This window comes from Salmo trutta, chromosome 12, assembly GCF_901001165.1.
Source record: "Salmo trutta chromosome 12, fSalTru1.1, whole genome shotgun sequence".
In the NCBI taxonomy this organism is placed as follows: Eukaryota; Metazoa; Chordata; class Actinopteri; order Salmoniformes; family Salmonidae; genus Salmo; species Salmo trutta.
The window spans coordinates 47,155,754-47,168,489 of NC_042968.1; the positions used below are offsets into that span (position 1 = coordinate 47,155,754).

A 12,736-nucleotide genomic window follows, 5' to 3' on the forward strand; every position below is an offset into this window, starting at 1 on the left:
CTTTAGGGATCTCGGACGATACGAAAGAGAGGTTGAACAGGCTAGTAATAGGGGTTGCAACAATTTCGGCTGATAATTTGAGAGGGTCCAGATTGTCTAGCCCAGCTGATTTGTACGGGTCCAGATTTTGCAGCTCTTTCAGAACATCTGCTATCTGGATTTGGATGAAGGAGAAGCTGGGGAGGTTTGAGCGAGTTGCTGTGGGGGGTGAAGAGTAAAGAGCTCTATAGATGTGCTCTCTCATGTTGTTGAAGCTCTATAGATGTGCTCTCTCTCATGTTGAAGCTCTATAGATGTGCTCTCTCTCATGTTGTTGAAGCTCTATAGATGTGCTCTCTCTCATGTTGTTGAAGCTCTATAGATGTGCTCTCTCTCATGTTGTTGAAGCTCTATAGATGTGCTCTCTCTCATGTTGTTGAAGCTCTATAGATGTGCTCTCTCTCATGTTGTTGAAGCTCTATAGATGTGCTCTCTCTCATGTTGTTGAAGCTCTATAGATGTGCTCTCTCTCATGTTGTTGAAGCTCTATAGATGTGCTCTCTCTAATTCACCTCTTCCATAACATTGGGAAGCCTAAAGATGTTGTATTGTACCTTCCATATAACTATTCCCTGGAACTACCCTACCTATTGTCCTCCTATTGAGCCCAGGAAGTTATGGAACAAACGATGCGGTATGAATGCCAGGTAGATCAGTCTGTCATGTAGAGGTTGTAATGGAGAAGCTAAGGACTAAAACTACCTAATGAACTCTACATCATGCTATGTTGGAACTAAGCCTAACTCTAACCTAATACTAACCTAGTAATAACTCTGACCTAGTACTAACCCTAACCCTAACCTGGTACCACCATCAAACCACAACTAACCTAGTACCAACCAACTAATCCTAACTCTAACCTAGTACCAACCAACTAATCCTAACTCTAACCTAGTACCAACCAACTAATCCTAACTCTAACCTAGTACCAACCATCAAACCACAACTCTAACCTAGTACCAACCAACTAATCCTAACTCTAACCTAGTACCAACCAACTAATCCTAACTCTAACCTAGTACCAACCAACTAATCCTAACTCTAACCTAGTACCAACCAACTAATCCTAACTCTAACTTAGTACCAACCATCAAACCACAACTCTAACCTAAATTCAGCAAAAAAAAGAAACGTCCTCTCACTGTCAACTGCGTTTATTTTCAGCAAACTTTACATGTGTAAATATTTGTATGAACATAACAAGATTCAACAACTGAGACATAAACTGAACAAGTTCCACAGACATGTGACTAACAGAAATGGAATAATGTGTCCCTGAACAAAGGGGGGAGGTTAAAATCAAAAGTAACAGTCAGTATCTGGTGTGGCCACCAGCTGCATTAAGTACTGCAGTGCATCTCCTCCTCATGGACAGCATCAGATTTGCCAATTCTAGCTGTGAGATGTTACCCCACTCTTCCACCAAGACACCTGCAAGTTCCCAGACATTTCCAACAGGTCCCAGACATGCTCTATGGGATTGATAAACGTGAATCCGACCATCACCCCTTGGTGAGACAAAACCTTGACTCGTCAGTGAAGTACACATTTTGCCCGTCCTGTCTGGTCCAGCGACGGTGGGTTTGTGCCCATAGGCAATGTTGTTGCTAGTGATGTCTGGTGAGGACCTGCCTTACAACAGGCCTACAAGCCCTCAGTCCAGCCTCTCTCAGCCTATTGCGGACAGTCTGAGCACTGATGGAGGGATTGTGTGTTCCTGGTGTAAATCGGGCAGTTGTTGTTGCCATCCTGTACCTGTCCCGATGTACCGATCCTGTGCAGGTGTTGTTACATGTGGTCTGCCACTGCGAGGACGATCAGCTGTCCGTCCTGTCTCCCTGTATCGCTGTCTTAGGCGTCTCACAGTACGGACATTGCAATTTATTTCCCTGGCCACATCTGCAGTCCTCATGCCTCCTTGCAGCATGCCCAAGGCACATTCACGCAGATGAGCAGGGACCCTGGGCATCTTTCTTTTGGTGTTTTTCAGAGTCAGTAGAAAGGCCTCTTTTTAGTGTTCTAAGTTTTCATAACTGTGACCTTAATTGCCTACCGTCTGTAAGCTGTTAGTGTCTTAACGACCGTTCCACAGGTGCATGTTCATTAATTGTTTATGGTTCATTGAACAAGCATGGGAAACAGTGTTTAAACCCTTTACAATGAAGACCTGTGAAGTTATTTGTTTTTTTACAAATTATCTTTGAAAGACAGGGTCCTGAAAAAGGGACGATTCTTTTTTTGCTAAGTTTAGTACCAACCATCAAACCACAACTCTTAACTAGGCTTGGGCGGTATCCAGATTGTCCTACCTTCATACCCGCCTTGTGCCATACCGGGATATTCGGTAATACCGGCACTGAACCCAAGGGGCTCATTGAAATCCGAAGGTCAGAAATGCTAACAAGTACACGTAAAATCCCATAGAGCATGCTAACTAAACGCTAACGAGAGCGTTGCAAACATTTTATACAGTCTCTGACCTAAAGTATTTACAAGACAGACATCCCAGCTCATAAAGTTATACAAGTAACTAAAAAATGCTACTCACAGTTTGCTGGACACACAAAACTAATATTAGACAGCAAGGCTCTTGATCCATGAGGGATTCCCTGCTGTTACCAAGTAAAACTTGATTTTGGAAGAAGCTAACCACTTAGCTAGATAGCTAACTAGCTACTAAATTAGAGTAAAGCATTAAATGCAGAACATTTATCACATTTTAGACAGTTAGTTGGTTATAAGATATCTAGCTGGTAAACATTGAAGATATGTTGCTCTCCACAGATTGCATTGGTGTCCGGTTGCTGAGTGACTGTTTTTGGTTTGTCCGGACGAAACCAGGCTGTCTGTTGCTAGCTCACATCAAATTTCTCTAACTATATATACTAAACAAAAATATAAACGCAACATGCTATAATTTCACTGAGTTACAGTTCCTATAACGTTTTAAAAAATTAATTGGGCCCTAATCTCTGGGTTTCACATGACTGGGAATACAGATATGCATCTGTTGGCCACAGATACCTTAACAAAAAGGTAGGCGCGTGGATCAGAAAACCAGTCAGTATCTGGTGTGACCACCATTTGCCTCGTGTACCGCGACACATCTCCTTCAGGCTGTTAATTGTGACCAGGGGAATGTTGGATATTGGCAGGAACTGGAACACGCTGTCGTACACAGTGATCCAGAGCATCCCAAACATGCTTAATGGGTGACATGTCTGGGGAGTATGAAGGCCATGGAAGAACTGGGACATTTTCAGCTTCCAGGAATTGTGTTGACAGGGTCTATGCCTGGCTAGGGTACAAGGTCTATACCTGGCTAGGGTACAGGGTCTATACCTGGCTAGGGTACAGGGTCTATACCTGGCTAGGGTACAGGGTCTATACCTGGCTAGGGTACAGGGTCTATACCTGGCTAGGGTACAGGGTCTATACCTGGCTAGGGTACAGGGTCTATACCTGGCTAGGGTACAGGGTCTATACCTGGCTAGGGTACAGGGTCTATACCTGGCTAGGTGACAGGGTCTATACCTGGCTAGGTGACAGGGTCTATACCTGGCTAGGTGACAGGGTCTATACCTGGCTAGGTGACAGGGTCTATACCTGGCTAGGGTACAGGGTCTATACCTGGCTAGGGTACAGGGTCTATACCTGGCTAGGTGACAGGGTTTATGCCTGACTAGATGACAGGATCTATACCTGGCTAGGTGACAGGGTCTATACCTGGCTAGATGACAGGGTCTATACCTGGCTCGATGACAGGGTCTATACCTGGCTAGGTGACAGGTCTATACCTGGGTAGATGACAGGGTCTATGCCTGGCTAGATGACAGGGTCTATACCTGGCTAGATGACAGGGTCTATACCTGGCTAGGGTACAGGGTCTATACCTGGCTAGGGTACAGGGTCTATACCTGGCTAGGTGACAGGGTTTATGCCTGGCTAGATGACAGGGTCTATACCTGGCTAGATGACAGGGTCTATACCTGGCTAGGTGACAGGGTTTATGCCTGACTAGATGACAGGGTCTATACCTGGCTAGGTGACAGGGTTTATGCCTGGCTAGATGACAGGGTCTATACCTGGCTAGATGACAGGGTCTATACCTGGCTAGGTGACAGGGTCTCTACCTGGCTAGGTGACAGGGTCTCTACCTGGCTAGGGTACAGGGTCTATGCCTGGCTAGATGACAGGGTCTATACCTGGCTAGGGTACAGGTCTATACCTGGCTAGGGTACAGGGTTTATACCTGGCTAGATGACAGGGTCTATGCCTGGCTAGATGACAGGGTCTATACCTGGCTAGATGACAGGGTCTCTACCTGGCTAGATGACAGGGTCTATGCCTGGCTAGATGACAGGGTCTATACCTGGCTAGGTGACAGGGTCTATACCTGGCTAGGTGACAGGGTCTCTACCTGGCTAGGGTACAGGGTCTATGCCTGGCTAGATGACAGTGTCTATACCTGGCTAGGGTACAGGTCTATACCTGGCTAGGGTACAGAGTTTATACCTGGCTCGATGACAGGGTCTATGCCTGGCTAGATGACAGGGTCTATACCTGGCTAGATGACAGGGTCTATGCCTGGCTAGATGACAGGGTCTATGCCTGGCTAGATGACAGGGTCTATACCTGGCTAGATGACAGGGTCTATGCCTGGCTAGATGACAGGGTCTATGCCTGGCTAGATGACAGGGTCTATGCCTGGCTAGATGACAGGGTCTATACCTGGCTAGATGACAGGGTCTATGCCTGGCTAGATGACAGGGTCTATGCCTGGCTAGATGACAGGGTCTATGCCTGGCTAGATGACAGGGTCTATACCTGGCTAGATGACAGGGTCTATACCTGGCTAGATGACCATAGGCTAACATGGTTCAGACTCCATAACGTTTAGTCTCCCATGGGTATGAAGGTACAGGGGGTTAACAGAGTAGAGCTCCATGAACCTGTATTCTTGAATACACTGATGAAACTAATATTGTCAAGCTGTCTGTGTATTAAACTGTTTTGTGGTAGTCGTGTTTGTGTAACAACACATCGTGGAGCAAGACTTTATCTATCCTCTCTCTATATGTTTCTCTCTCTTTCCCTTCCCCCTCTCTCTCTTTCTGTTCCTCTTTCCTCTGTCCTTCTCTCATTCTCCCCCACTCTCTCTCTCTCTCTCCCTGTGTCTCTGCCTCTCTCTCTCGCTCTTGTTTTCACTCTCTTTTGCTCTCGGTTTCCATCTCACTCCCTTCCTCCTCTCTCTCTCCTTCCTCTCTCTATTGCTTTTTCTCTCCCCTCCCTCTCTTTCTCCCCTCCCTCCCTCCCTCTATTGCTCTCTCTCTCTCCTTCCTCTCTCTATTGCTCTCCCTCCCTCCCTCCCTCTATTGCTCTCTCTCTCTCCTTCCTCTCTCTATTGCTTTCTCTCCCCTCCCTCTCTCTCTCTCCCCTCCCTCCCTCTATTGCTCTCTCCCTCCCTCCCTCTCCTTTGCTCTCTCCCCTCCGTCTCTCTCTTCATTCCCTCCCTCCCTCTATTGCTCTCTCTCTTTCCCTCCCTCCCTCCCTCTCCTTTGCTCTCTCCCCTCCGTCTCTCTCTGCATTCCCTCCCTCCCTCCCTCTCACGTTGCACCCTGCCCCTCCCGTTCTTTCTCTCTTACATTGCTCCCTGCCCCCATCTCCTCTCTTTCTCTCTTTCTCTCTATCTACCATTCTCCCTTCCCCCACTGCTGCTGCCTCTTATTTTCCTTCTCCCTCACTCCACCATTTCACTCCCTCCCTCCCCTGTGCTCTTTATCTCCTCCCTTCCCTCCCCCCTCAATCCCTCTTTCATTCCATGCAATCATCTGTTCTAGCTCTCTCTCTGCTCTCTCTTTCTCTCTGCTCACTCTCGCTCCCTCTCTCCCTGTGCTTCCTCCATTACGCCCCCATTTTGTCCTCTCCTCTGAAAGCGTATCCTCCCTCGTCCCTCTTTCCACCATGTTCTCTCCATCAGTTTTTTCCCTCTCTCCTTCATATTCTCTCCATCATGTTGTTCCCCCTCTTCCAGACCATTTATTATAGAAACTTTACTGACTGATATTTGATTGAGAAATGTGCTTTAAACAAACCTCTGTGAATGTGATCTACTTAAAGCTTGTGTTAGTTAGTTATCTCTAGAAGTGTCCCAGTGTGTTGGTGTCGAACCATTACACATACTGTCTATTACAACACAATATCTGCTTCTCTGTGGGTCATGGCTGTTGGTTGGGTTCCACAGGTGTCCATTTCTGTAATACACAACATGCTGATGGACCAGGGGACAGACCAGGGGACAGACCAGGGGACAGTGTTGATCTCAGTTTCCCCAGTACTAGTGTAGTGTTGACCAGGGGACAGTGTTGATCTCAGTTCCCCCAGTACTAGTGTAGTGTTGACCAGGGGACAGTGTTGGTCTCAGTTTCCCCAGTACTAGTGTAGTGTTGACCAGGGGACAGTGTTGATCTCAGTTCCCCCAGTACTAGTGTAGTGTTGACCAGGGGACAGACCAGGGGACAGACCAGGGGACAGTGTTGATCTCAGTTCCCCCAGTACTAGTGTAGTGTTGACCAGGGGACAGTGTTGATCTCACTTCCCCCAGTACTAGTGTAGTGTTGACCAGGGGACAGACCAGGGGACAGTGTTGATTTCGGTTTCCCCCAGTACTAGTGTAGTGTTGACCAGGGGACAAACCAGGGGACAGTGTTGATCTCAGTTCCCCCAGTACTAGTGTAGTGTTGACCAGAGGACAGACCAGGGGACAGTGTTGATCTCAGTTCCCCCAGTACTTGTGTAGTGTTGACCAGGGGACAGTGTTGATCTCAGTTCCCCCAGTACTAGTGTAGTGTTGACCAGGGGACAGTGTTGATCTCAGTTCCCCCAGTACTAGTGTAGTGTTGACCAGGGGACAGTGTTGATCTCACTTTCCCCCAGTACTAGTGTAGTGTTGACCAGGGGACAGACCAGGGGACAGTGTTGATCTCAGTTCCCCCAGTACTAGTGTAGTGTTGACCAGGGGACAGACCAGGGGACAGTGTTGAGCTCAGTTTCCCCCAGTACTAGTGTAGTGTTGACCAGGGGACAGTGTTGGTCTCAGTTTCCCCAGTACTAGTGTAGTGTTGACCAGGGGACAGACCAGGGGACAGACCAGGGGACAGTGTTGATCTCAGTTCCCCCAGTACTAGTGCAGTGTTGACCAGGGGACAGACCAGGGGACAGTGTTGATATCAGGTTCCCCAGTACTAGTGTAGTGTTGACCAGGGGACAGACCAGGGGACAGACCAGGGGACAGTGTTGATCTCAGTTCCCCCAGTACTAGTGTAGTGTTGACCAGGGGACAGTGTTGATCTCAGTTCCCCCAGTACTAGTGTAGTGTTGACCAGGGGACAGTGTTGATCTCACTTTCCCCCAGTACTAGTGTAGTGTTGACCAGGGGACAGACCAGGGGACAGTGTTGATCTCAGTTCCCCCAGTACTAGTGTAGTGTTCACCAGGGGACAGACCAGGGGACAGTGTTGATCTCAGTTTCCCCCAGTACTAGTGTAGTGTTGACCAGGGGACAGTGTTGGTCTCAGTTTCCCAAGTACTAGTGTAGTGTTGACCAGGGGACAGACCAGGGGACAGACCAGGGGACAGTGTTGATCTCAGTTCCCCCAGTACTAGTGCAGTGTTGACCAGGGGACAGACCAGGGGACAGTGTTGATATCAGGTTCCCCAGTACTAGTGTAGTGTTGACCAGGGGACAGACCAGGGGACAGACCAGGGGACAGTGTTGATCTCAGTTTCCCCAGTACTAGTGTAGTGTTGACCAGAGGACAGTGTTGATCTCAGTTCCCCCAGTACTAGTGTAGTGTTGACCAGGGGACAGACCAGGGGACAGTGTTGATATCAGTTTCCCCAGTACTAGTGTAGTGTTGACCAGGGGACAGTGTTGATCTCAGTTCCCCCAGTACTAGTGTGGTGTTGACCAGGGGACAGACCAGGGGACAGTGTTGATCTCAGTTTCCCCAGTACTAGTGTAGTGTTGACCAGGGGACAGTGTTGATCTCAGTTCCCCCAGTACTAGTGTAGTGTTGACCAGGGGACAGTGTTGATCTCAGTTCCCCCAGTACGAGTGTAGTGTTGACCAGGGGACAGACCATGGGACAGTGTTGATCTCAGTTTTCCCAGTACTAGTGTAGTGTTGGCCAGGGGACAGACCAGGGGACAGTGTTGATCTCAGTTTCCCCCAGTACTAGTGTAGTGTTGACCAGGGAACAGTGTTGATGTCAGTTTCCCCAGTACTAGTGTAGTGTTGACCAGGGGACAGACCAGGGGACAGTGTTTTGATATCAGTTTCCCCCAGTACTAGTGTAGTGTTGACCAGGGGACAGACCAGGGGACAGTGTTGATCTCAGTTCCCCCAGTACTAGTGTAGTGTTGACCAGGGGACAGACCAGGGGACAGTGTTGATATCAGTTTCCCCCAGTACTAGTGTAGTGTTGACCAGGGGACAGTGTTGATCTCAGTTTCCCCAGTACTAGTGTAGTGTTGACCAGGGGACAGTGTTGACCTCAGTTTCCCCAGTACTAGTGTAGTGTTGACCAGGGGACAGTGATGATATCAGTTTCCCCCAGTACTAGTGTAGTGTTGACCAGGGGACAGTGTTGATCTCAGTTTCCCCAGTACTAGTGTAGTGTTGACCAGGGGACAGACCAGGGGACAGTGTTGATCTCAGTTCCCCAAGTACTAGTGTAGTGTTGACCAGGGGACAGACCAGGGGACAGTGTTGATCTCAGTTTCCCCAGTACTAGTGTAGTGTTGACAAGGGGACAGACCAGGGGACAGTGTTGATATCAGTTTCCCCAGTACTAGTGTAGTGTTGACCAGGGGACAGTGTTGATCTCAGTTTCCCCAGTACTAGTGTAGTGTTGACCAGGGGACAGACCAGTGGACAGACCAGGGGACAGACCAGGGGACAGTGTTGATATCAGTTTCCCCAGTACTAGTGTAGTGTTGACCAGGGGACAGTGTTGAAATCAGTTTCCCCCAGTACTAGTGTAGTGTTGACCAGGGGACAGTGTTGATCTCAGTTTCCCCAGTACTAGTGTAGTGTTGACCAGGGGACAGACCAGGGGACAGTGTTGATCTCACTTCCCCCAGTACTAGTGTAGTGTTGACCAGGGGACAGACCAGGGGACAGTGTTGATATCAGTTTCCCCAGTACTACTGAGTGTTTTCCAGCTGAGTCTGTTTACATGGTGAGAACCCCTATCAGTTTCTACCTAGAGACCTTATTGGTTTCAGTCTGTCAGCATGCTTCCAGTTCAACATTATTTAACTAGGCAAGACAGCCGCCCTATGGGACTCCATAGTTCAACGTTATTTAACTTTGTTTAACTTTGTTTAACTAGGCAAGTCAGTTAAGAACAAATTCTTATTTACAATGACGACCTTCCCGGAGATGCTTTGCCAATTGTGCGCCGCCCTATGGGACTCCCAATCACAGCCGGATGTGATACCACCTGGATTCGAACCAAGGACTGTAGTGCCTTAGACCGCTGCGCAATTTCAAATATGCTACTGAGTTACAGTTCATAAGGAAATCAGTGTAAATGAATTCATTAGACCCTAATCTCTGGATTTCACATGACTGGGAATACAGACATGGATCTGTTGGCCACAGATACCTTAACAAAAAGGTAGGAGCGTTGATCAGAAAACCAGTCAGTATCTGGTGTGACCACCATTTGCCTCGTGCACCGCGACACATCTCCTTCACATAGAGTTGCTCAGGCTGTTGATTGGGACCTGTGGAATGTTGTGCCACTCCTCTTCAATCCCAAACATGCTCAATGGGTGACATGTCTGGTGAGTATGCAGGCCATGGAAGAACTGGGACATTTTCAGCTTCCAGGAATTGTGTATGGGGCCGTGCATTATCATACTGAAACATGAGGTGATGGACTGGACAGGACAAACAGGCTGTGCATTATCATACTGAAACATGAGGTGATGGACTGGACAGGACAGACAGACTGTGCATTATCATACTGAAACATGAGGTGATGGACTGGACAGGACAAACAGGCTGTGCATTATCATACTGAAACATGAGGTGATGGACTGGACAGGACAGACAGACTGTGCATTATCATACTGAAACATGAGGTGATGGACTGGACAGGACAGACAGGCTGTGCATTATCATACTGAAACATGAGGTGATGGACTGGACAGGACAAACAGGCTGTGCATTATCATACTGAAACATGAGGTGATGGTGGCGGATGAATAACACGACAATGGGCCTCAGGATCTCATCACGGTATCTCTGTGCATTCAACTTGCCATCGATAAAATGGAATTGTGTTCGTTGTCCGTAGCTTATGCCAGCCCATACCACCTGTCCAGTACAGTTGAAACCGGGATTCATCCGTGAAGAGCACACTTCTCCAGCGTGCCAGTGGTCATCGAAGGTGAGCATTTGCACACTGAAATCGGTTACGACGCCAAACTGCAGTCAGGTCAAAACCCTGGTGAGGACGACGAGCACAGATGGGCTTCCCTGAGACGGTTTCTAACAGTTTGTGCAGAAATTCTTTGGTTGTGCAAACTCAGTTTCATCAGCTGTCTGGGTGGCTGGTCTCAGACGATCCCGCAGGTGAAGAAGCCCAATGTGGACGTCCTGGGCTGCCGTGGTTACACGTGGTCTACGGTTGTGAGGCCGGTGGAGGACCATTCTTTATACACATGGGAAACTGTTGATTGTGAAAGACCCAGCAGCGTTGCAGTTTTTGACTCAAACCTACTACCATAACCGTTCAAAGGCACTTTGTCTTGCCCATTCACCCTCTGAATGGCACACGTACACAATCCATGTCTCCATTGTCTTAAGGCTTAAACATCCTTCTTTAATCTGTCGCCTTAAACATCCTTCTTTAACCCTTCATCTACACTGATTGAAGTGGACTGATGGAGAGCATCCTAACCTGTTGCATCGCCGCCTGGTATGGCAGCTGCTCAGCATCTGACCGTGAGGCGCTACAGAGGGTACATGTACAAATGACCTCTACTAACCTGTACCCCCTGTATATAGCCTCTACATTGTTATTTTGTCTTACTTTTTCAAATCTTTTACTTTAGTTTATTTGGTAAATATTTTCTTAACTCTTCTTGAACTGCACTGTTGGTTAAGGGCTTGTAAGTAAACATTTCACTGTAAGGTGTACACTTGTATTCGGCACAGTTTGATTTGATTTTGATTTAACAAGTGACATCAATAAGGGATCATAGTTTTCACCTGGTCAGTCTGTCATATATATATATATATATATATGTGTGTGTGTGTGTGTGTGTGTGTGTGTGTGTGTGTGTGTGAGAGTGAGAGAGAGAGAGAGAGAGGTGGTAGGGGGAGGTGGTAGGGGGAGGAGCCAGAAGGCCCTCCTCCTTCCTGAGTATAAATAGCAACAGAACACTTCCTCTCTTCTGTCTCTGAGACTCTCTGTCTGGAGAATGAGGTCCTTGAAGCACCTGAAACATCACAACAGGAAGAATGTGGTGAGTTCTGGGCTGGTAACCACAGGATTAAGGTTAACATTTACCTTTGGTGTGTTCAGTAGTTTGGTTTAGTGGTAGTTAGTTGGAACATTCACAGTTTGAGTTGAGAAGGAGAACATGTGATAGTTGTTGTTTAAAATGTTCTCCCTCCTTTTAGGTGAAACCTTTCTCCATATTTCATCCCAACAGCATCAAATGTCTGTTTAAAGCTCTTTCATCTCGCTCTCTTTCTTCATGATTTAATTTTTTATTTTGTCATCTCGCTGTCTCTGTCTCTCGCTCTCTCTCTCTTGCTCTCTCTCTCTCTTTCTTCATGATCTAATCTTTCATTTTGTAATCTCTCTGTCTGTCTCTCGCTCTCTGTCTGTCTCTCGCTCTCTGTCTGTCTCTCGCTCTCTCTGTCGCTCTCTCTGTCGCGCTCTCTGTCTCTCTCTCTGTCTCTGTCTCTCTTTCTTCATGATCTAATCTTTCATTTTGAAATCTCTCTGTCTCTGTCTCTGTCTCTTGCTCTTGCTCTCTCTCTGTCTCTTTCTTCATGATCTAATCTTTCATTTTGTCATCTCTCGTGCTCTCTCTTTCTCTCTACACGATTTAATCTTTCATTTTGTCTGCCTTTCATTTAGTCATTTCTATCTCTCCCTCTCTTGCTTGCTCACTCCCTCTCCCCTCCCTTTTCTCTCCCCCTCCCTTTCCTCTCGTTTTTGTTTGCTCACTGCCTCCCTCTCCCCCTCCCGCCTCTTTCACCCTCTCACTCTCATTCTCTGCCCTCCCTTCCTCTTTTCTCTCCAGTGTCTTTCTCTTTTCATTCTCTCTCTCCCTCCCCCTCTCTTTTCATTCTCTCTCTCCCTCCCCCTCTCTTTTCATTCTCTCTCTCCCTCCCCCTCTCTTTTCATTCTCTCTCTCTCCCTCCCCCTCTGTTTCATTCTCTCTCTCCCTCCCCCTCTGTTTCATTCTCTCTCTCTCCCTCCCCCTCTGTTTCATTCTCTCTCTCCCTCCCCCTCTGTTTCATTCTCTCTCTCCCTCCCCCTCTGTTTCATTCTCTCTCTCTCCCTCCCCCTCTGTTTCATTCTCTCTCTCTCCCTCCCCCTCTGTTTCATTCTCTCTCTCTCCCTCCCCCTCTGTTTCATTCTCTCTCTCTCCCTCCCCCTGTTTCATT

General features: G+C 47.7%; 1 protein-coding gene across 5 annotated transcripts in view; it reads left to right on the plus strand.

Annotated features, from left to right (window-relative positions):
* Window positions 1-12,736, plus strand: part of LOC115203663 (zinc finger protein 710) — a 37,465-nt gene that overhangs the window by 10,371 nt on the left and 14,358 nt on the right. The window contains exon 1 of one of the 5 annotated variants that reach the window (XM_029768569.1): window positions 11,437-11,580. The exons of the other annotated variants lie outside the window; for them this stretch is intronic. Within the exon in view, the coding sequence (XP_029624429.1) occupies window positions 11,536-11,580 (45 nt within the window). The 5' untranslated portion in view covers window positions 11,437-11,535. Of the gene's footprint in view, window positions 1-11,436; window positions 11,581-12,736 lie in introns of those variants that run through there. 5 annotated transcript variants of the gene reach the window in all.